Source organism: Ranitomeya variabilis, chromosome 5 (genome assembly GCF_051348905.1).
Source record: "Ranitomeya variabilis isolate aRanVar5 chromosome 5, aRanVar5.hap1, whole genome shotgun sequence".
NCBI lineage: Eukaryota > Metazoa > Chordata > Amphibia > Anura > Dendrobatidae > Ranitomeya > Ranitomeya variabilis.
The window spans coordinates 52783148-52808903 of record NC_135236.1 but is presented as its reverse complement, the minus strand read 5'-3'; the positions used below and the strand labels follow the sequence as shown (position 1 = coordinate 52808903).

The 25756-nt window shown below is 44.5% G+C and overlaps 1 protein-coding gene across 4 annotated transcripts in view; it reads left to right on the top strand.

Moving 5' to 3' along the window:
• C5H19orf38 (chromosome 5 C19orf38 homolog) overlaps window positions 1-25756 on the top strand; it is a 71354-nt gene that overhangs the window by 25004 nt on the left and 20594 nt on the right. The window contains exons 1-3 of one of the 4 annotated variants that reach the window (XM_077262000.1): window positions 21937-21997; window positions 23148-23183; window positions 24889-25191. In XM_077262000.1, coding sequence (XP_077118115.1) covers window positions 21976-21997; window positions 23148-23183; window positions 24889-25191 — 361 coding nt within the window. In that variant the 5' untranslated portion in view covers window positions 21937-21975. Of the gene's footprint in view, window positions 1-21936; window positions 21998-23147; window positions 23184-24888; window positions 25192-25756 lie in introns of those variants that run through there. The other 3 variants (XM_077262001.1, XM_077262002.1, XM_077262003.1) reach the window with 3 other exon arrangements.

The window sequence follows — 25756 nt, the reverse complement described above, 5'->3', positions numbered from 1 at the left end:
ATGTGTGTATGAGGTGTATGGAGCGGAGCTAAATGTGTACGAGGTGTATGGAGCGGAGCAGAATGTGTACGAGGTGTATGGAGCAGAGCCGTGTGTGTATGAGGTGTATGGAGCGGAGCTGTGTGTGTATGAGGTGTACGGAGCGGACCTAAATGTGTACGAGGTGTACGGAGCAGAGCCATGTGTGTTGTGATCCGCTTTTTGGGCTCCCCTAGTGGTGGCTGGTGGTACTGGAGACTTGTGTGTTCTTTTCTGCCTCAGCTCACCTGCTTCCATCAGTTTTGGGAGTTCCCTATTTAGCCTTGCTCTCCAGTCACTTCCTTGCCGGTCATCATTGTAACCTGAGTCTTTCAGTTGCATGTTCCTGCTACCAGTCTGCTGATCAGCTAAGTGGACTCTTGTCCTTTTTGTTTTGTATTTTTTGTCCAGTTTACAGTTTGTCATTTCCTGTTACTGGAAGCTCTTGTGGACTGAAATTGCCACTCCTGTGTCATGAGTTGACACAGGAGTCTTAAAGTAATTTCAGGATGGGTTTTTGAAAGGGTTTTTCAGCTGACCGTGAAGTCCTCTTTTGTATCCTTCCTCTATCTAGTAAGTGGACCTCGCTTTGCTAAATCTACCTTCATACTGTGTATGTCTTTTCCTCTGAACTCACCGTTAATATATGTGGGGGCTACTATCATCTTTGGGGAATTTCACTAGAGGTAAGCCAGGTCTGTTCCTTCCTCTTCCAGGCGTAGTTAGTTCTCCGGCTGGCGCATGGCATCTAGGCAGCCGTAGGAATGCTTCCTGGCTACTGTTAGTTGTGTGGTAGATTTAGGTCACGGTCAGCTTGAGTTTCCATCACCCGAGGGCTAGTCTGTTATTTTGTGTTTCTGATGTTCCCATGCCATTGGGGAATCATGACAGTATGACCGGCCACTGTTAAAGTAATTGGCAGAAGAAAGGAGAGTAAAAGAAGTCTGTAGATTTTTTTTTTTTTTTTTTTCTTTCCCCTCACATTTTTGCTACTTAGTTGGCTCAGTTGTATTTCTGCTCTATTTACAGCCTTGCCTTTCTCTCCTTCTAATCCTTGAATGGCTCTGATCTCTCCGGTGTAAGGATGGACTCTCAGAGTTTGGCTGCAGGTTTAAATAATCTTGCTACGAAGGTTCAGAATTTACAAGATTATGTTATACGTACTCCTATTTCTGAACCTAAGATTCCTACACCAGAGGTATTTTCCGGAGATAGATCTCGGTTTCTGAGTTTCAAATGTAATTGTAAATTATTCCTTTCTCTCAGACCTCACTCCTCTGGAGATCCTGTTCAGCAGGTTAAGATTGTGATTTCTTTGCTGCGAGGTGACCCTCAAAATTGGGCATTTTCATTGACACCAGGGGATCCTGCGTTGCTCAATGTGGATGCGTTTTTTCTGGCTTTAGGGTTGCTGTATGAGGAACCTAATTTGGAGATTCAAGCTGAAAAAGCTTTAATAGCCCTGTCTCAAGGGCAAGATGAAGCGGAGATATACTGCCAAAAATTTCGTAAATGGTCTGTGCTTACTCAGTGGAATGAGTGTGCCCTAGCGGCAATTTTCAGAGAAGGCCTTTCTGATGCCGTTAAGGATGTCATGGTGGGGTTTCCTACGCCCACAGGTCTGAATGAGTCCATCACAATGGCGATTCAGATTGATCGGCGTTTGCGGGAGCGCAAACCCGTGCACCATTTGGCGGTATCTTCTGAAGGGACGCCAGAGAAAATGCAATGTGACAGAATTCTGTCAAGAAGCGAGCGGCAGAATTATAGGCGCAAAAATGGCTTGTGCTTCTACTGTGGTGATTCCGCGCATGTTATATCAGCATGCTCTAAACGTACTAGGAAGGTTGACAAGTCTGTTTCTATTGGCACTTTACAGTCTAAATTTCTTCTGTCTGTAACTCTGATTTGTTCATTATCAGTTATTACCGTGGATGCCTATGTGGACTCTGGCGCCGCTCTGAGTCTCATGGATTGGTCCTTCGCCAGGCGCTGTGGGTTTGATTTGGAGCCTCTGGAAGTTCCTATACCTCTGAAGGGTATTGATTCTACACCTCTGGCTTGTAATAGACCACAGTTCTGGACGCAAGTGACTATGCGTATGACTCCAGACCATCAGGAGATGATTCGCTTCCTCGTGTTGCATAATTTACATGATGTGTTAGTGCTTGGATTACCATGGTTGCAATCTCATAACCCAGTACTGGACTGGAAAACTATGTCTGTGTTAAGCTGGGGATGTCGGGGGGCTCATGGGGACATACCTTTGGTTTCTATCTCGTCATCTATTCCCTCTGAGGTTCCGGCATTTTTGTCGGATTTTGGGGATATTTTTGAAGAGCCTAAAATTGGTTCTCTCCCTCCCCACAGAGAGTGTGATTGCGCCATAGATCTGATTCCAGGCAGTAAATTTCCAAAGGGTCGTTTGTTTAACCTATCTGTACCTGAGCATGCTGCCATGCGAGAGTATGTTAAGGAGTCCCTGGAAAAGGGACATATTCGTCCTTCTTCATCACCTTTAGGAGCTGGGTTTTTCTTTGTCTCTAAAAAGGATGGCTCGCTGAGGCCTTGTATTGATTATCGACTCCGGAATAAAATTACTGTCAAATATCAGTATCCGTTGCCGCTGCTTACTGATTTGTTTGCTCGCATAAGGGGGGCTAAGTGGTTCTCCAAGATTGATCTCCGTGGGGCGTATAATTTGGTGCGAATTAAGCAAGGGGATGAGTGGAAAACCGCATTTAATACGCCTGAGGGCCACTTTGAGTATTTAGTAATGCCTTTCGGCCTTTCTAATGCACCTTCAGTTTTTCAGTCCTTTATGCATGATATTTTCCGTGAATATCTGGATAAATTTATGATTGTGTATTTGGACGATATTTTGATTTTTTCTGAGGACTGGGAGTCTCATGTTCAGCAGGTCAGGAGGGTTTTTCAGGTCTTGCGGGAGAATTCTCTGTGTGTAAAGGGTTCTAAGTGTGTTTTTGGGGTTCAAAAGATTTCCTTTTTGGGGTACATTTTTTCCCCTTCTTCTGTTGAGATGGACCCTGTCAAGGTTCGGGCTATTTGTGACTGGACGCAGCCTACTTCTCTAAAGGGTCTTCAGAAGTTCTTGGGCTTTGCTAATTTTTACCGTCGATTTATAACTGGTTTTTCTGGTGTTGCTAAGCCTCTTACGGATTTGACTAAGAAGGGTGCTGATGTTGCCAATTGGTCCTCTGCCGCTGTGGAGGCCTTTCGGGAACTTAAGCGCCGCTTTTCGTCTGCCCCTGTGTTGCGCCAGCCTGATGTCTCTCTCCCCTTTCAGGTTGAGCTCGATGCTTCCGAGATCGGAGCGGGGGCGGTTTTGTCGCAGAAAAGTTCCGATTGCTCAGTGATGAGACCTTGTGCGTTCTTTTCTCGAAAATTTTCTGCCGCCGAAAGAAATTATGATGTTGGTAATCGGGAGCTTTTGGCCATGAAGTGGGCATTTGAGGAGTGGCGTCATTGGCTTGAGGGTGCTAGACATCAGGTGGTGGTTTTGACTGATCACAAGAATCTGATTTATCTTGAGTCTGCCAGACGCCTGAATCCTAGACAGGCGCGCTGGTCGTTATTTTTCTCTCGGTTTAATTTTGTGGTCTCATATCTACGAGGTTCTAAGAATGTGAAGGCAGATGCCCTTTCTAGGAGTTTTGAGCCTGATTCCCCTGGTGATTCGGAACCTACAGGTATCCTTAAGGATGGGGTGATATTATCCGCTATTTCCCCAGATCTGCGACGTGCTTTGCAAGAGTTTCAGGCGGATAGACCTGATCGCTGTCCACCTGGTAGACTGTTTGTTCCTGATGATTGGACCAGTAGAGTCATCTCGGAGGTTCATTCTTCTACGCTGGCGGGTCATCCTGGAATTTTTGGTACCAGGGATTTGGTGGCTAGATCCTTCTGGTGGCCATCTCTGTCTCGAGATGTGCGTGTTTTTGTGCAGTCTTGTGATGTGTGTGCTCGGGCCAAGCCTTGTTGTTCTAGGGCTAGCGGGTTGTTGTTGCCCTTGCCTATTCCGAAGAGGCCTTGGACGCACATCTCAATGGACTTTATTTCTGATCTTCCTGTCTCTCAGAGGATGTCTGTTATCTGGGTGGTGTGTGACCGTTTTTCTAAAATGGTTCATTTGGTGCCATTGCCGAAGTTGCCTTCCTCGTCTGAGTTGGTTCCTTTGTTTTTTCAAAATGTGGTTCGCTTGCATGGTATTCCTGAAAATATCGTTTCTGATAGGGGTACCCAGTTCGTTTCTAGATTTTGGCGGGCATTCTGTGCCAGGTTGGGCATTGATTTGTCTTTTTCGTCTGCCTTCCATCCTCAGACTAATGGCCAGACGGAGCGAACTAATCAGACTTTGGAGACGTATTTGAGGTGTTTTGTGTCTGCGGATCAGGATGATTGGGTTGCCTTTTTGCCGTTGGCGGAGTTTGCTCTTAATAATCGGGCTAGTTCGGCCACTTTGGTTTCCCCTTTCTTTTGCAATTCGGGGTTTCATCCCCGTTTTTCTTCTGGTCAGGCGGAGTCTTCGGATTGTCCTGGAGTAGATGCTGTGGTGGATCGGTTGTATCGGATTTGGGAACAAGTGGTGGACAATTTGAATTTGTCCCAGGAGAGGACTCAGCGGTTTGCTAACCGCCAGCGTCGGGTTGGTCCTCGCCTTCGTGTTGGGGACTTGGTGTGGTTGTCTTCCCGTTTTGTCCCAATGAGGGTTTCTTCTCCTAAATTTAAGCCTCGGTTCATCGGTCCCTATAGGATTTTGGAGATTATTAACCCTGTTTCCTTTCGTTTGGACCTCCCGGCATCTTTCGCTATCCATAATGTGTTCCATCGGTCGTTGTTGCGGAGATACGAGGTGCCGGTGGTTCCTTCTGCTGAGCCTCCTGCTCCTGTGCTGGTTGAGGGTGAATTGGAGTACGTTATAGAGAAGATCTTGGACTCCCGTATTTCCAGGCGGAGACTCCAGTATCTGGTTAAATGGAAGGGCTATGGTCAGGAAGATAATTCTTGGGTAACTGCCTCTGATGTTCATGCCTCGGATTTGGTTCGTGCCTTTCATAGGGCTCATCCAGGTCGCCCTGGCGGTTCTTGTGAGGGTTCGGTGCCCCCTCCTTAAGGGGGGGGTACTATTGTGATCCGCTTTTTGGGCTCCCCTAGTGGTGGCTGGTGGTACTGGAGACTTGTGTGTTCTTTTCTGCCTCAGCTCACCTGCTTCCATCAGTTTTGGGAGTTCCCTATTTAGCCTTGCTCTCCAGTCACTTCCTTGCCGGTCATCATTGTAACCTGAGTCTTTCAGTTGCATGTTCCTGCTACCAGTCTGCTGATCAGCTAAGTGGACTCTTGTCCTTTTTGTTTTGTATTTTTTGTCCAGTTTACAGTTTGTCATTTCCTGTTACTGGAAGCTCTTGTGGACTGAAATTGCCACTCCTGTGTCATGAGTTGACACAGGAGTCTTAAAGTAATTTCAGGATGGGTTTTTGAAAGGGTTTTTCAGCTGACCGTGAAGTCCTCTTTTGTATCCTTCCTCTATCTAGTAAGTGGACCTCGCTTTGCTAAATCTACCTTCATACTGTGTATGTCTTTTCCTCTGAACTCACCGTTAATATATGTGGGGGCTACTATCATCTTTGGGGAATTTCACTAGAGGTAAGCCAGGTCTGTTCCTTCCTCTTCCAGGCGTAGTTAGTTCTCCGGCTGGCGCATGGCATCTAGGCAGCCGTAGGAATGCTTCTTGGCTACTGTTAGTTGTGTGGTAGATTTAGGTCACGGTCAGCTTGAGTTTCCATCACCCGAGGGCTAGTCTGTTATTTTGTGTTTCTGATGTTCCCATGCCATTGGGGAATCATGACACATGTGTGTACGAGGTGTATGGAGCGGAGCGCGTATGTACGGAGCGGAGCCGTGTGTGTATGAGGTGTATGGAGCGGAGCCGTGTGTGTATGAGGTGTACGGAGCGGACCTAAATGTGTATGAGGTGTACGGAGCAGAGCCATGTGTGTACGAGGTGTATGGAGCGGAGCGCGTATGTACGGAGCAGAGCCGTGTGTGTATGAGGTGTATGGAGCGGACCTAAATGTGTATGAGGTGTACGGAGCAGAGCCATGTGTGTACGAGGTGTATGGAGCGGAGCACGTATGTACGGAGCGGAGCCGTGTGTGCAAAGTGTACGGAGCGCAGCCGCGTGTGTAGGAGTAGCTATGTGTGGCCATTATATGGTACGAAGTATCATGCGCGGCCAATATACAGTCTGGAGCATCATGTGTGGTCATTATACAGTATTGAGCATCATGTGGGGTCATTATACAGTGTGGAGCATCATGTGCGGTCATTACAGTATGGAGCATCATGTGGGGTCATTATACAGTATGGAGCATCATGTGCGGTCATTATACAGTATGGAGCATCATGTGTGGTCATTATACAGTATGGAGCATCATGTGTGGTCATTATACAGTATGGAGCATCATGCGCGGTCATTATACAGTATGGAGCATCATGTGTGGCCATTATACAGTATGGAGCATCATGTGTGGTCATTATACAGTATGGAGCATCATGCGCGGTCATTATACAGTATGGAGCATCATGTGTGGCCATTATACAGTATGGAGCATCATGTGTGGCCATTATACAGTATGGAGCATCATGTGTGGCCATTATACAGTATGGAGCACTGTGTGGCCATATTTTTTTGTTTATAATTATTGTATATGAAACAGTGTGATCAGCAGTGCTAAATGGGTGTGGTTGGGACGTGGATATGGGTGTGACTAATTATGAATGGGTGTGGTCAGAGGTGTGGCCTAAAATTTGCCACGGCACGCGTTGCGTGCCGCAAACTTTGTCCCTCTTTCCCATCTTCAAAAGTAGTTGGGAGGTATGCAATAATACTGTGTGGTAGATCATCGTACTACATAAGGGCCTGTGAGGTGGACCATCATACTATATGGAAAGCTGTGGGGCACCAGCATACTATACAGGGGCCTATGGGTGGGACAATCATACTATATGAAAAGCTGTCAGGAATCATTAAACTATATAGGGGCCTGCGGGGGAACCATCATACTATCTGGAAAGCTGTCGGGGACAATCATACTATATAGGGGCCTGTGTGGGAAAGATCATACTATATGGAAATCTGTGGGAGATCATATACTATATAGGGGTCTGTCGGCGGCAAACATATTGGGGTCTGTGGGAGACCCTCATACTGTATTGGGGCTGTGGGAAACCATCATACTATATAGAGGCCTGAGGGGTGACTATAATAATATATAGGGGGTTGTGATCATATTGTTTCAGGGCTATGGGGCCATCATACTATATGGGGGGACTATGGAGGGAAAATTATTCCATATGGAAGATATGGGGGTCTATCGTACTGGATTGGGGCTTTGTGGGAGGAATATACTATGTAGAAGGATGTGGTGTGATGGTCATACTGTATTAGGACTGTGTGGGACCTATTGTACTATATGGGGGGCTGTGGAGGATTGTCATTCTATATGTAAGGCCGTGGGGGGACCATAAAACTGTATTGGGGCTGTGGGGGACCAATATACTATATGGTAGGATGTGTGTGGACCATCATCCTGCATTGAGTCTGTGGGGACACGTAATACTGTGTGGGGGTTCCATCACACTGTATTGGGGTTGTGGGTGGACTATCATCCACAACCCCAATACAGGATGGAGGATCATCGTATTATACAGTGGTGTGGAGGGACCATCACACTATATGGGGGTATTGGGGAACCATCATATTGTACTGGAACTGTGGGGAACCATCATGCTGTACTGGGGCTTTGGAGGGCCATCATACTATGTAAAGGGCCATGCTGGGACCACTACTGTGTGGCGGGGATCATCATACTATATGGAAGGCTGTGGCGGGGACCACCATAATGAGTGTGATGACCATCATACTGTGTGTAGTGACCATTAAACTGTTTGGGGGGCTGTGGGTTAACCATTATAATGTGTGGAGGACCCATCATACTGTGGTTTGGGAGACCATCATGCTATGTAGGGACCATTATACTTGGGGAGGGGGAGGTAGGGGTGACCATCTTACTGTGTGGTGTATGTGGAGGAATATGGGAACATTCTGTGTTGGGGCATATACTGTATAACTGTAAGGTGGGGCATTGTTAGTATGAGGAACTCCAGAGGGAATATTATTACTGTATAGCGATGCAGAGGGGCTACTGCTATTGTGTGAGGCAGAAAAGGAGAGTAATATTACTGTACAGGGCACAGAGGGGAATTATTTCTGTCTAGGGCACTGGTTATAGCACTATGGGGCTTGTGTAGAGGTGGGGAAATGTGAGGAGGGGCTGTGTTCCATTTTTCAGGAATGAGTTATGGATGGAAGAAGAGGTCATGGCGGTCTGGGCAGTATGAAAAAGGAAAATGAATGACAACAATCATTAAAAACATAACTGGTGAGGACCTCTACAGGACACATACTGTATGATCTGCAGAGCACTGGTGTAGATCCGATACGGTCATTGTATAGTGGTATTATTAGCTCTAGTACAGAGGTTTTGGTTAATGATCAGTATGGTAGTATTGTTATATTGCAATGTTATTAAATCTTACATGAAGTTATTATTGGAAATATAGATAGTAGTTTTGATTTCCTGTAGGGAGGGTGCTATAAGTAATAGAGACCTCAATCTGGGGAAGGTGGCGGGTACGGCATGGGCCTGTATGCTTTCAAATGCCAGGGCTAAATTTTAGTGCCAGGCCGTCCCATGCCAAGCAGTCTATTACTGAGCAGTCTATTACTGAGCATTCTATTACTGAGCAGTCTATTACTGAGCAGTCTATTACTGAGCAGTCTAATATCAAGCATTCTATTACTGAGCATTCTATTACTGAGCAGTCTATTACTGAGCAGTCTATTACTGAGCAGTCTATTTCTGAGCAGTCTATTTCTGAGCAGTCTATTTCTGGACATTCTATTATTGAGCATTCTATTACTGAGCATTCTATTACTGAGCAGTCTATTACTGAGCATTCTATTACTGAGCATTCTATTACTGAGCAGTCTATTACTGAGCAGTCTATTACCGAGCAGTCTATTACCGAGCATTCTATTACTGAGCAGTCTATTACTGAGCAGTCTATTACCGAGCATTCTATTACTGAGCAATCTATTACTGAGCAGTCTAATATCGAGCATTCTATTACTGAGCATTCTATTACTGAGCAGTCTATTACTGAGCATTCTATTACTGAGCAGTCTATTACTGAGCAGTCTATTACTGAGCATTCTATTACTGAGCATTCTATTACTGAGCATTCTATTACTGAGCAGTCTTACTGAGCATTCTATTACTGAGCAGTCTAATATCGAGCATTCTATTACTGAGCATTCTATTACTGAGCAGTCTATTACCGAGCATTCTATTACTGAGCATTCTATTACTGAGCAGTCTATTACTGAGCATTCTATTACTGAGCAGTCTATTACCGAGCAGTCTATTACCGAGCATTCTATTACTGAGCATTCTATGACTGAGTATTCTATTACCGAGCAGTCTATTACTCAGCAGTCTATTACCAAGCAGTCTATTACCGAGCATTCTATGACTGAGCAGTCTATTACTGAGCATTCTATTACTGAGCAGTCTATTACTCAGCACTCTATTACCAAGCAGTCTATTACCGAGCAGTCTATTACCGAGCATTCTATGACTGAGCATTCTATTACTCAGCAGTCTATTACCAAGCAGTCTATTACCGAGCAGTCTATTACTGAGCAGTCTAATATCGAGCATTCTATTACTGAGCAGAATATTACTGAGCATTCTATGACTGAGCATTCTATGACTGAACATTCTATTACTGAGCATTCTATTACTGAGCAGTCTAATATCGAGCATTCTATTACTGAGCATTCTATTACTGAGCATTCTATTACTGAGCAGAATATTACTGAGCATTCTATTACTGAGCAGTCTATTACTCAGCACTCTATTACCAAGCAGTCTATTACCGAGCAGTCTATTACCGAGCATTCTATGACTGAGCATTCTATTACTCAGCAGTCTATTACCAAGCAGTCTATTACCGAGCAGTCTATTACTGAGCAGTCTAATATCGAGCATTCTATTACTGAGCAGAATATTACTGAGCATTCTATGACTGAGCATTCTATGACTGAACATTCTATTACTGAGCATTCTATTACTGAGCAGTCTAATATCGAGCATTCTATTACTGAGCATTCTATTACTGAGCATTCTATTACTGAGCAGAATATTACTGAGCATTCTATGACTGAGCATTCTATGACTGAGCATTCTATTACGGAGCATTCTATGACTGAACATTCTATTACTGAGCATTCTAATACTGAGCAGTCTATTACTGAGCAGTCTATTACTGAGCATTCTATTGCCGTTTACATGGTGTACTATGATTCCGAGAGCGATTATTTTTGTGCCTACACTTTCCCTGAAAAGTAAGTGTTTTGCAAGTTCATCTGGTGATTTCCGGCCTCTTTAGAAACAATTGGTGGCAGCACGGCGGGATCCGTGACACACAGTCTTAATCCAAGTTATTATGGGTACTATGCTCCCAATTTATTTATTGGTGGTCCTGTGCATCAAATAGCAAATATGTGCCAGTCTTAAAGCTGTTATCCAAGACTATTACATTTTTTCACTATGGGCCGAAGAATTAACAGGCAGGTGTTCGTGTCCGCTGACGTCACGTCGACAGTGCAGCTAATTCTCATCCCCTCTGCTCTATTGACGGGGCCTGACTGCCGATGTCATGCTGACGCTGCCTAACTGCTGCTCTGTTGAGAAAGAGCTGCTCTGTTGACGTGCAGCAGCTGAATCGTTGGCAGGAGCTTCCGGTAACCGCTCTGACCCAGCACCAGGCAAGTATTTTACTCTGTTACAATCTTCCTGCCTGATAGATTTTAGGCCAATAGCAAAAACTGTAAAATGGTCCTCAACAACCCCTTTTAGTTTCCTTCAATTTCCAACTCAAGTTATGGTAAATTTGGCAGAAAACGAGAGACCTGACCCCTTCAGAAGAATGTGGCCTAATTCTCAGAAGAAGCTCAAAATAGCAGAAAAAAAAGAAAAGTTGTATCCATATATACACAAGTTTTGTTTTTTGTTTGACGACAGAAAATTGGTGAACAGGCCCCGATAGATTCTCTCCTAAATGATACTTCATGTAGAGATACTCTACCATCATCACACTATTGCCGTTTCGCAATTAACCCTGCTGTTCTGTTAGGTCAAAAATGACCGTTTTTGAAATTCTATAATGTTATAAAAATTCAGCGTGTAATTCTGAGACTTGAGGCTCCCTGACTTTTCGTCATTAGGGGGGTACTCTCTGTGGGAATTTTTTTTTTTTTTAATTTTTGTTTACTTTATTTGGTACAATTTTTTTTACACTTGTACTGTTCGGTCAAAAATGACCGATAGGCCTTTATTCAGCTCTCCAGACAATTTTTGACAAAAATAAAGGTGCTATCACCTCATTTTGAACTATATATTGCATCTACTACTATTTATCAATGTATCTGACTACTTTTGGTCAGAACAGATTTACACATACCAACATTTTCAAGTTGCGATACAGCCGACGGATTCGCTTCCAGTATAGCTATGCGCAATTTATTTCACTGGTTTTTATTTACCCTGCTGTTCATATAGATCTAGTTCCATTCAGTTGTCAACATTTCATATTGTAAATCATGATTTTCTGATTTTCCATGTATTTGCTGGTTGTACAGTATTACACTGTGCAATGCTGTCCTAAGCAGAATTCACCTAAAGTGTTGTACTGTGAGCTTTTTCCTGCTGCAGGGTGGTGTCTGCTCTGATCTTATCTGTAGACAGATAACATAGCAGTGTAGAGTTTCAGTTCAGCTGGAGACAACACAGAGTGAGCAGAGGTTCAGACGTCAGAGCTCTGAAGTCCCATTTTTACAGGTATGTTACAGATAAATTATTCTTTTATTCTAAAATTATTCAATATTCTCACTGCTGTGATAAAATGGATGATAGGGGGTTAGCATTAGGGTTGTGTAGACTCAATGTCTGCTTATGAGTACATATTCTCACTGCTGTGATAGAATGGATGATAGGGGGTTAGCATTAGGGTTGTGTAGACTCAATGTCTGCTTATGAGTACATATTCTCACTGCTGTGATAGAATGAGTGCATGCCTCATTTTTGTTTGCGACGCTCCAGCACCATAATCACAGGGCATATTTCAATGTGTGACGGGACATTATTGTGTGTATTGTTGCGAAATTGTTTTGATTTTTTTTTTTCATCTGATTATTGAAAACCATGTTCACATACAGTAAAACAATGCAACAGGTAATCAAATAACACTTGAATTAGGTACAAATCACAACTTTGTTAGGTCCGGTCAAAAATGACCGGGAACAGTATAAGTGTATAAAAAACAATGTTTTTTGCCATTTTATAGAGAAAAAAGCTTTTTTTTTTTTTTTTGCCTTTGAAAAAAAGTATATCTACATAATGTTTGATATTATTACTTATAGTTAACATTTAGATCAAGATTTTTTTTTTATCTGCAAAAATAATCAATTTTTACAAAAATCGAAAAAATACCATGTTCCCTTTTGGATATAAAAAAAATATAAAACAAGCTTTGTATTTATTTTTTTTTCTGGTATTTGAACAACGATCTTCACAAGCAATATAATAGTGCAAAAACTGTTTAAAAAAACCACTTAGATTAGCTAAAAATGATTATTTTATAAGGACGGTCAAAAATGACCGGGAACAGTACAAGTGTATGTGAAATCTAAACAGAACAGCAGGGTTAAGCTTCCAAATGGGGCGCCCCATTTGGAAGAAGCTTAATTGCGAAACGGCGCTAGTCGGGCGCGGGAGGCCTCCACAGCACTTAAACCTGGGCGCACAAATTTGGGACCTGCATTCACAGGTAATCACCTTCCCTAGGGATTAAAAACCTACTTTAATTATAGACAGAGCTTAACTATGTAAACTAAAACTACATATAGTATCACTTGCATCTGCATACACAGGTAATCTTTCCCTGGGGACCCTTGTCGGTTATACACCAATCGGAACACATAGTGCCTTTGTCACTTCCCAGGGCTCTATGGCAAATTATTGCCACCTCTCTGGGTGGGTCTGGTTGATACTTCAGTATACACTGTATACATAACCTTTTCCCTACAACATATATACTATAACTCTGTATGTTGTTTTGTGCGCGGCACACTATTGTGCCAAATGACATGAGCCTGATGAGAAAGGTACCATCTTAGCTCTTTGATCCTTTTCTTGGCATAGTGCAGTGGTAAGCCTCCCCTGGTATTTGGAGGTTTCCGTCCCCCCTTTTTTGTCTAAACTTATACGTTATTTATTGTGTTATACTTTTTTTAGAACAAGTTTCACCATTAAAAGTATTGTTTTTACTAGTATTTTCCTTCTCACTTCATTTTGTTCGTATGGTACTATCCACCATGTTGAAAATGTGTTTGTATAGGATGGTAGTGATGCAGTCTGTTTCATTCCCAGCCTGAGTTTTCCATGTGGCCAATGGCCACAGATTCAAGTTAAAATCCCTGCAGAAAAGGGTTTGGGTGTGTCACTGTCAGAGTCAGTGTGGTTTTGTAGAGTGCAGAGCAGTCGGCTCTGCAGAGCTCCACCTGTGTCAGGCAACACAGGCAAGCGGAGCCAAACAGCCAAGGGAGCTGAAAGGCCTGGTGTGCACAGCGGTGCAGTCACCCACGACAACTGGTCTCTGAGGTGGACTGGCGTGTTTATCGGCTGTGATCCGGAGGATATCTGTTATGATCCGGTGACCTTGGAGCCGCATGAGACCTTCTCAGGAGTAGGTGGAACCTATACTGACCGCAATCCCTAAACTGACACCGCAACTAGAAGTAGCCGTGGGGTGTACCTAACAATCCTAGACACCTCGACACAGCCGGAGGACTAAATAACCCTATAGATGGAAATGGGAATCCTATCTTGCCTCAGAGCACACCCCCAAAGGATAGACAGCCCCCCACAAATATTGACTGTGAGTATTAGAGGAAAGACACACGCAGGCAGAAAACAGAGTTTAGCAAAAGAGGCCACTCTAGCTAAATAGGAAAGGATAGGACAGAATGCTAAGCGGTCAGTAATAAAACCCTGAAAATATCCACAGCAGATAATACAAAAATTCCACCATCTAACTAAAGACATGGAACGTATCTCTGCATCTCCTGAGAATCCAACTTGACTGGAAAAATCCTGGCACAGTCAAGCTGGACAAGAAAAAACAATGAATAGCACTGATCTGTAAAGCACACAGCATGTGTGCTGCAGAAACAAAAAACAGAAACTTATCTTTGCTGAATTGGCAGCAGGGCAGGAGGAACCAGACTGAGATCCAAACCTTCCAAGTACAATGGATAACTGGCAAGGGCTAATGAATCCTGCAACCTTAAATACCCCAGTCAGCACTGCAATCAGTAGGGACACCTGCCCAGGATTGCAACCCAGGGACAACTGTATTACCACCAACAACCACCGTAGGGAACCCAAGAGCAGAATTCACAACAGTACCCCCCCCTTGAGGAGGGGTCACCGAACCCTCCCCAGAGCCCCCAGGTCGATCAGGACGAGCCAGATGAAAGGCACGAACCAAATCAGCAGCATGGACATCAGAGGCAAAAACCCAAGAATTATCCTCCTGGCCATAACCCTTCCATTTGACAAGGTACTGAAGCCTCCGCCTCGAAAAGCGAGAATCCAAAATCTTCTCAACCACATACTCCAACTCCCCATCAACCAACACCGGGGCCGGAGGATCAACAGATGGAACAACGGGCACCACATATTTCCGCAATAAAGATCTATGGAAGACATTATGATAAGCAAAAGAGGCTGGAAGCGCCAATCGGAAAGATACCGGATTAATAATCTCAGAAATCCTATAAGGACCAATAAACCGAGGCTTAAACTTAGGGGAAGAAACCTTCATAGGAACATGACGAGAAGACAACCAAACCAGATCCCCAACCCGAAGCCGGGAACCAGCACATCGACGATGGTTAGCAAAACGTTGAGCCTCCTCCTGGGACAACACCAAATTGTCCACCACATGAGCCCAAATCTGCTGCAACCTATCAACCACAGAATTCACACCGGGACAGTCTGAAGGCTCAACCTGCCCTGAAGAAAAACGAGGATGAAAACCAAAATTACAAAAGAAGGGCGAAACCAAAGTAGCCGAACTAGCCCGATTATTAAGGGCAAACTCGGCCAATGGCAAGAAAGCCACCCAATCATTCTGATCAGCAGACACAAAGCATCTCAAATAAGTCTCCAGGGTCTGATTAGTTCGCTCGGTTTGGCCATTTGTCTGAGGATGAAATGCGGAAGAAAAAGACAAATCAATGCCCAGCCTAGCACAAAAGGCCCGCCAAAACCTAGAAACAAACTGGGAACCTCTGTCGGACACAATATTCTCCGGAATACCATGCAAACGAACCACATGCTGAAAAAACAACGGAACCAAATCTGAAGAGGAAGGCAATTTAGGCAAAGGCACCAAATGAGCCATCTTAGAGAACCGGTCACAAACCACCCAGATAACCGACATCTTCTGGGAAACCGGAAGATCAGAAATAAAATCCATAGAAATATGCGTCCAGGGCCTCTCAGGGACCGGCAATGGCAAAAGCAACCCACTAGCACGAGAACAACAAGGCTTGGCCCGCGCACACGTCCCACAAGACTGCACAAAAGAACGCACATCACGTGACAAAGAAGGCCACCAAAATGACCTACCAACCAAATCTCTGGTACCAAAAATACCAGGATGGCCAGCCAACACCGAACAATGAACCTCAGAAATAACTCTACTAGTCCATCTGTCAGGAACAAACAGTTTCCCCACCGGACAGCGGTCAGGTTTGTCAGCCTGAAATTCCTGAAGAACCCGTCGTAAATCAGGGGAAATGGCAGAGAGGACCACCCCTTCTTTCAGAATGCCGACCGGTTCAAGGACCTCAGGAGAATCAGGCAAAAAACTCCTAGAGAGGGCATCAGCCTTAATATTCTTAGAACCCGGAAGATACAAGACCACGAAATAAAAACGGGAAAAAAACAAGGACCATCGAGCCTGTCTAAGTTTTAGCCGCCTGGCAGACTCGAGGTAAATCAGATTCTTATGATCGGTCAAGACCACAATACGGTGCTTAGCTCCCTCAAGCCAATGTCGCCACTCCTCAAACGCCCACTTCATAGTCAACAACTCACGATTGCCGACATCATAATTGCGTTCAGCGTGCAAAAACTTACGGGAAAAGAAGGCACACGGTTTCATCAAGGAACCAACAGGATCCCTCTGAGACAAAACGGCCCCTGCCCCAATCTCAGAAGCATCAACCTCAACCTGAAATGGAAGAGAAACATCCGGTTGACGCAACACCGGGGCCGAAGTAAATCGGCGTTTAAGCTCCTGAAAGGCAGAGACAGCTGCAGAGGACCAATTGGCCACATCAGCGCCTTTCTTCGTCAAATCGGTCAGGGGTTTAACCACGCTGGAGAAGTTAGCGATGAAACGGCGATAAAAATTAGCAAAGCCCAAAAATTTCTGAAGGCTCTTCACGGATGTGGGTTGAATCCAATCATGAATGGCCTGAACCTTAACCGGATCCATCTCGATAGATGAGGGAGAAAAAATGAAACCCATAAAAGAAACCTTCTGCACTCCAAAGAGACACTTAGACCCTTTCACAAACAAAGCATTATCACGAAGGATCTGAAATACCATCCTGACCTGCTTCACATGAGACTCCCAATCATCGGAAAAGATCAAAATGTCATCCAAGTATATAATCAAGAATTTATCAAGATAAGTCCGGAAGATATCATGCATGAAGGACTGAAAAACAGATGGAGCATTAGAGAGCCCGAATGGCATCACAAGGTATTCAAAATGGCCTTCGGGCGTATTAAACGCAGTTTTCCATTCATCACTCTGCTTAATACGAACAAGATTATATGCCCCCGAAGGTAAATTTTAGTAAACCAACTAGCCCGCTTAATCCTAGCAAACAAATCGGAAAGCAGAGGCAATGGGTATTGAAACTTGACCGTGATCTTATTCAAGAGGCGATAATCAATACAGGGTCTCAAGGAGCCATCCTTCTTAGCAACAAAAAAAAATCCTGCTCCCAACGGTGAAGAAGATGGCCGAATATGCCCTTTCTCCAAAGATTCCTTAATATAACTCCGCATGGCGGTATGTTCAGGCACCGACAGGTTGAAAAGTCGGCCCTTAGGAAACTTACAGCCTGGAATCAAGTCAATAGCACAATCACAGTCCCTATGCGGTGGAAGGGAACTGGACTTGGGCTCATCGAATACATCCTGAAAATCAGACAAAAACTCTGGAATTTCAGAAGAGGCAGAAGAAGAGATTGACATCAAAGGAACGTCACTGTGAACCCCCTGACAACCCCAACTAGTCACAGACATAGACTTCCAATCCAACACAGGATTATGTACCTGCAACCACGGAAAACCCAGCACGATAACATCATGCAAATTATGCAACACCAGAAATCGACAATCTTCCTGATGGGCTGGCGCCATACACATGGTCACCTGTGTCCAAAACTGAGGTTTATTTTTAGCCAAAGGTGTAGCATCAATCCCCCTTAAAGGAATAGGATTCTGCAAAGGCTGCAAGGGAAAACCGCAACGCCTGGCAAACTCAAAGTCCATTAAGTTCAAGGCGGCGCCTGAATCCACAAACGCCATGACAGAAAATGAAGACAATGAGCAAATCAAGGACACAGATAACAGAAATTTAGGTTGTACAGTACTGATGGTAAATTAACTAGCGATCCTCTTTGTACGCTTAGGGCAAACTGAAATGACATGAGAAGCATCGCCACAATAAAAACACAACCTATTCTGACGTCTGAATCCTTGTCGTTCCGTTCTAGACAGAATCCTATCACATTGCATTGGCTCAGGCATCTGCTCTGAGGACAACGCCACCGCGCGCACAGTTCTGTGCTCTCGCAAACGCCGATCAATCTGAATGGCCAGAGACATAGAATCACTCAGACCGGAAGGCGTGGGAAACCCCACCATAACATCTTTAACGGATTCAGAAAGACCCTTTCTGAAAATTGCCACCAAAGCATCATCATTCCATTTAGTCAGCACAGACCATTTTCTAAATTTCTGACAATACAATTCTGCCGCTTCTTGACCCTGAGACAGGGCCAACAAGGTCTTCTCTGCTTGATCCACAGAGTTTGGTTCATCATATAATAATCCTAAAGCCTGAAAGAAGGTGTCTACATTAAGCAAGGCCGGATTCCCAGATTCCAGGGAAAATGCCCAATCCTGAGGATCGCCACGCAGCAGGGAGATGACAATTTTAACCTGCTGAATGGAATCACCAGAGGATCGAGGTCTCAGAGCAAAAAACAGTTTACAGTTATTTTTAAAACTCAGAAATTTGGACCTGTCACCAAAAAACAAATCAGGAATAGGAATCTTAGGTTCTAAAACCGGAGTCTGAACAATATAATCAGAAATACCCTGTACCCTAGCAGCAAGCTGGTCTACATGAGAAACTAATCCCTGAATATCCATGCTAGCACAAGACTCCTCAGCCACCCAGAGAAAAAGAGGGAAGAGAAGACAAAGCAGGCTACAGAAAAAAAAATGGCTCAATACTTTTCTTCCCTTCTTCTGAGATGCATTTAACTCATTGTTGGCCAGTTGTACTGTTATGATCCGGTGACCTTGGAGCCGCATGAGACCTTCTCAGGAGTAGGTGGAACCTATACTGACCGCAATCTCTAAACTGACACCGCAACTAGAATTAGCTGTGGGATGTACCTAACAATCCTAGACACCTCGACACAGCCGGAGGACTAAATAACCCTATAGATGGAAATGGGAATCCTATCTTGCCTCAGAGCAGACCCCCAAAGGATAGACAGCCCCCCACAAATATTGACTGTGAGTATTAGAGGAAAGACACACGCAGGCAGAAAACAGAGTTTAGCAAAAGAGGCCACTCTAGCTAAATAGGAAAGGATAGGACAGAATTCTAAGCGGTCAGTAATAAAACCCTGAAAATATCCACAGCAGATAATACAAAAATTCCACCATCTAACTAAAGACATGGAACGTATCTCTGCATCTCCTGAGAATCCAACTTGACTGGAAAAATCCTGGCACAGTCAAGCTGGGCAAGAAAAAACAATGAATAGCACTGATCTGTAAAGCACACAGAATGTGTGCTGCAGAAACAAAAAAACAGAAACTTATCTTTGCTGAATTGGCAGCAGGGCAGGAGGAACCAGACTGAGATTCAAACCTTCCAAGTACAATGGATAACTGGCAAGGGCTAATGAATCCTGCAACCTTAAATACCCCAGTCAGCACTGCAATCAGTAGGGACACCTGCCCAGGATTGCAACCCAGGGACAACGGTATTACCACCAACAACCACTGGAGGGAACCCAAGAGCAGAATTCACAACAGATATCGTGTGCTGTGTATTGACTTTTGTTTTGGACTTTGCTGAGTCACTGCCTCATCACTGCATAGTGTGCTACCGCGTCACTACATATGGCTGGAGAATGCAGAGCAGTGTGAACTGTGGCATACCCAAAAGCATGCTGATTGTCAGTGATTAAGCCTGCAACGCTACAGCTCAAGCCAGCTGACAACATGGAGGAGCTTTTGAAGCAGTGGGACCTCTCTCAGCAGCGGCAGCAGCAAGAGGTGCTGCAGTTGCAGCAGGAGCATCAGCGGCAGCAGCAGGAGCTTCAGCAAGAGGTTCTGCAGTTACAGCTGCAGCAGGTGGAGCAGTACAATCATCATCATCAGTTGTTGTATCAGCAGCAGCAAAAGACTAATGAGCTGATTCTGCAACAGGGTGGAAGCAATGCGAGAGGCACCATCCACAGTGGCACCCATTTGTTCTGAGGCTCAGTACAAAGTCCGGACATCGCTGAGGAAGATGAGTCCTGAGGACGACATGGAGGCCTTCCTCACCGTTTTCGAATGCACTGCAGAGCAGGAGAGCTTACCGATGTCACAGTGGGCTGAAATGGTGGACCCCTTCCTGACGGGAGATGCCCAGAAGGCTTACTTAGAACTCAGTTGGGAGGTTGCCCTGGACAATGAGAAGCTGAGAGGTGAGATCCTTGCCCGACTGGGGGGTTAATACATATGTGCGGGCTCAGCGGGTGTACCAGTGGTCCTTTGTGGAGTCTCGTCCCACCAAGTCTCAGGCATATGACTTGCAGCTGGTAAAAAAAAATGGCTCCAGACTGAGACCTTAACTCCGTTCCAGATGGTGTTGGTCGAATGGCTGGTGAGGGTCTGCCAGCGGCCATACAGCGTTTGGTGGGACAAGGGTAGCAGGGCACTCTGGACCAGGTGGTTGAACTGGTAGAGTGCTATACAGCCACTCAGGACTTTATACGGGACACTGCTCCACTTCGGCTGTCACGTAAGACCCTACCAGCCCAGGAGCCTGGGAAAAGTCCACAAACCTATGTTGGGGCTAACCAGGACCGGGATGAGCGGGTAACCCGAAGTGAATGTGACAAAAGTCCCGTCTTCCCTAAAACGGCCCCAAGGTATAGTCGTGTTGCAGCGATCTAGTGTGGTTCCAAGGGCCCGGACATTTGGCTGCCAACTGTCCCCTGATATCTGAACCCATGGACTGTGGGTATACTCGCCGTATGTCTATGTATGCCCAGCTAGTCGGTTCCGCCACTCCAGGCACTGCCGACAGCGAACCCAGCTGTGAACTCATGAACGGGTACCAAGCAGAGGCTCTCCTGGACTCGGGAAACTTAGTGACTTTGGTCCATGGGTCCCTTGTTGCTAGGGACAACCCCAAAGAATGGAAAGTGGAGGTGATGGGTATCCATGGGAAAATCCGGGAGTAACCAACCGCGGAGGTTAATTTTTCCACAGTGTTTGGTGACATTAAACATGTGGTAGGAGTAGTGAAGACCCTCCCATATGGGACTGTGTTGGGAAGAGACTTGCGCCTGTTCAGGTCCCTGTGGGAGACCAGGGTCAGCCCTACTAAGGTAAATGGTGTTCCGGGCTCAGAACCCTAAGATCCTGAGTCAGGGATACCTGCTATAAAGGTTGCCAACCTAGAGACAGAGTGTAACCCCGATAGGTTCCCCATAGAGGTTGTGGCAGGAGACCACACCGATCCCCGTGCTGGAGAATATCCCCTGGTAAGTTTGGGACAGTTTTGGTTCCATGGTCCCACGCAGAGACATGTGTAAAAAAAAAGAGCCCGGAGGAACCAGGAATATGTGGTTACAGAGGTGGACTGGCGTGTTTATTGGCTGCAATCCGTAGGATATTGTGTGCTGTGTTTTTTTGTGAGTTGAACATTAAAGAGACTTTTGTTTTGAACTTTGCTGGGTCACTGCCTCATCACTGCATAGTGTGCTAACGCGGCACTACAATATATATAGTGTAATTAGTAATGAAGAAAGAAATAATATGAAATCTAAAAAAAAAATCTATAAAAAAATATAGAAAATATTTATGAAGAAAATATACACAAGTAAAAGCACATAAAATACTGATAAAAAGTATTGATAATTATATAATACATTTATTATACAAAACTTGAAAGTAAAAGAACAATTGAAAAAAAAAAATGCAAATGAAAACGTGAATTCATGTTAAGAAACCCACACAGAGGGCGAGAAGGGCTTTCTGGTACAGTGGGTGCCCTCGTGGTGGCGCCGCCTATGTGGTATTGTGTCAGACATATCGACGCCATTCTACAAATCGTAGTTTCCTGATGAGTTTGTGGTCACCTATAGTTCCCTATTTCAGGGTGTGGTGACAAAGACATCAATAGTCATTTCTCAGCGACAGCAGAGCTATGGAGCTGCTGATATTTTTAGGTAAGCTTCCACACAGGGACCAGTTTATATTGTCTGTAACCAGTAACGAGGTCAGAAAAACCAGTTTATATTGTCTGTGACCAATAAGGAGGTCAGAGGGACCAGTGTATATTGGCTGTGTCCAGTGAGGAGGTCGGAGGGACCAGTTTATATTGGCTGTGTCCAGTGAGGAGGTCGGACGGACTAGTTTATATTGGCTGTGACCAGTAAGGAGGTCGGAGGGACCAGTTTATATTGGCTGTGACCAGTAAGGAGGTCGGAGGGACCAGTTTATAGTGGCTGTGACCAGTAAGTAGGTCGGAGGGACCAGTTTATATTGGCTGTGACCAGTAAGGAGGTCGGAGGGACCAGTTTATATTGGCTGTGACCAGTAAGGAGGTCGGAGGGACCAGTTTATATTGGCTGTGATCAGTAAGGAGGTCAGAGGGACCAGTTTATATTGGATGTGACCAGTGAGGAGGTCGGAGGGACCAGTTTATATTGGATGTGACCAGTAAGGAGGTCGGAGGGCTTAGATTATATTGGCTATGACCAGTAAGGAGGTCGGAGGGACCAGTTTATATTGGCTGTGACCAGTAAGGAGGTCGGAGGGACCAGTTTATATTGGCTGTGACCAGTAAGGAGGTCGGAGGGACCAGTTTATATTGGCTGTGACCAGTAAGGAGGTCGGAGGGACCAGTTTATATTGGCTGTGACCAGTAAGGAGGTCGGAGGGACCAGGTGAGATTATGTGGTGTACAGTGGGAAGTAATGACTCGGCCATATTATCTCGCTTGTGGTAGGATGGTGGGATGAGTAGTATTTCTGTTCTGTGATGAGTGGCAGCTATGATGTATTACACCGACATGGATGACACGTATATACCCCAGCTGGTAATATTTGGGTAAGGGGGAGGCCTGGGTGTTATATTCCCTGACATATACTGGTTTGTACTATCTCTGGGTGTCTGGGCCTCTTATAACAGCTGGATATTACCGTCACCTTTGGCTGAGTAGCCCGTGTGGTCCGCAGCCCTAGGGCCACAGGCACTAATACCACTGCAACCTCATTTACTGCACTGCTGCGTTACATGTGTGTATAAGATTTGATTGTGAAACAAGTGACACCTCTGTGATCGGCACCAGATTATATACTTCTGTTCTTCCTTCAGGGCTGATTGTGATGGCGCTGCTGGCGGTGACCTCAGGTAAGATCTGGGACGTAACTACACACATGTCATTGTGGGTTATAAATAATCTAGCGATAGAGAATGTGGCGCTGATGGAGAAAGGGAGAAACTGATGGATCTTAGTATTTTCTCAACCTTTATAACTGTGTAACTTGAAACAGGGGCCCAAAGTCGGGGGGTTTATGTTTTGGGTATGAATGTTAGTACGGGACGTGGGGATCAATAGAGGAGGATAATTGTGCACCATAGAAAGGGGAATGTGGATTGTTTGGGTATATATTCCAGTTTGTAGTCTGGTTAGGTGACTGGGTTGTGAAAGATCAACATAGGTGACATCTCACAACCACAGTCTTCTAACCACGCGGGTCCTGCCCATATTGTGTGTAGAGTTGTTTTGAAAAGTTCCGGAAGAGGCAATAGGGTTCCTGCTCACGTAGATAACATTCAGATCCACAAGAAGGCACAGAATGGTGGATGTAGGATGAGGACCTATAGTACAATACATATCATATGTATACAGTATTATACTCCAGAGCTGCACTCACTATTCTGCTGGTGCAGTCACTGTGTACATACATTACATTACTGATCCTGAGTTACACCCTGTATTATACCCCAGAGCTGCACTCATTATTCTGCTGGTGCAGTCACTGTGTACATACATTACATTACTGATCCTGAGTTACATCCTGTATTATACTCCAGAGCTGCACTCACTATTCTGCTGGTGCAGTCACTGTGTACATACATTACATTACTGATCCTGAGTTACATCCTGTATTATACTCCAGAGCTGCACTCACTATTCTGCTGGTGCAGTCACTGTGTACATACATTACATTACTGATCCTGAGTTACATCCTGTATTATACTCCAGAGCTGCACTCACTATTCTGCTGGTGCAATCACTGTGTACATACATTACATTACTGATCCTGAGTTACATCCTGTATTATACCCCAGAGCTGCACTCACTAGTCTGCTGGTGCAGTCACTGTGTACATACATTACATTACTGATCCTGAGTTACATCCTGTATTATACCCCAGAGCTGCACTCACTAGTCTGCTGGTGCAGTCACTGTGTACATACATTACATTACTGATCCTGAGTTACATCCTGTATTATACCCCAGAGCTGCACTCACTATTCTGCTGGTGCAATCACTGTGTACATGCATTACATTACTGATCCTGAGTTACATCCTGTATTATACTCCAGAGCTGCACTCACTATTCTGCTGGTGCAGTCACTGTGTACATACATTACATTACTGATCCTGAGTTACATCCTGTATTATACTCCAGAGCTGCACTCACTATTCTGCTGGTGCAATCACTGTGTACATACATTACATTACTGATCCTGAGTTACATCCTGTATTATACCCCAGAGCTGCACTCACTAGTCTGCTGGTGCAGTCACTGTGTACATACATTACATTACTGATCCTGAGTTACATCCTGTGTTATACTCCAGAGCTGCACTCACTATTCTGCTGGTGCAGTCACTGTGTACATACATTACTGATCCTGAGTTAAACCTGTATTATACCCCAGAGCTGCACTCACTATTCTGCTGGTGCACTCACTGTACAAACTTTAATTACAGTATCCCTGAGCTGTGACACCATTGTGACTGCGTATTATGTAATTTAATTCAATATGTAAATTAAGTAAATTGAGAACTGACCTGCAAATAATTTTCTATACACATCACACAGAAAATTTACCGCCACCACATCTATCCTTGATGACATCAGGAACCATCTATATGGGAGACACAGTGGAACTACAATGCGCAGCACCAACTAATCACCCTGAAGGCACCTTCTACTTGTACTTAAACAGCACTGGACAATGTCTGCAGCAAAAAGCAGCTCCTGAGACAAAGAACATTGTGAAGTTCACTATCTCAAGCCCATACACCATGAAGTCTATGGAATATAGCTGTATGTACAAAAGCTATGTAGGAAGTGAGCTCCAGTTATCTGAAGTCAGTAATGTTCTATCCCTGACTGTTAATGGTAAGTGCTCTGCCCCCTATGTACAAGCATAAATATAATATGGCCCCTATGTACAAAATAATAGCTACTATAATAATGTTCCCTGTGTACAAAAATTTAACTACTATAATACTGCTCCTATGTACAAGAATATAACTACTATAATACTGCCCCTATGTACAAGAATATAAGTAATATAATACTGCCCCTATGTACAAAATATAACTGTTATAATACTGCTCCCTATGTACAAGAATATAACTACTATAATACTGCTCCCTATGTACAAGAATATAACTACTATAATACTGCTCCCTATGTACAAGAATATAACTACTATAATACTGCCCCCTATGTACAGGAATATAACTACTATAATACTGCTCCTATGTACAAGAATATAACTACTATAATACTGCTCCTATGTACAAGAATATAACTATTATAATACTGACCCCTATGTACAAGAATATAACTACTATAATACTGCCCCTATGTACAAGAATATAACTACTATAATACTGCTCCTATGTACAAGAATCAACCAATCAGCGACGCGGGATTTCCGTTACAGACAGACAGACAG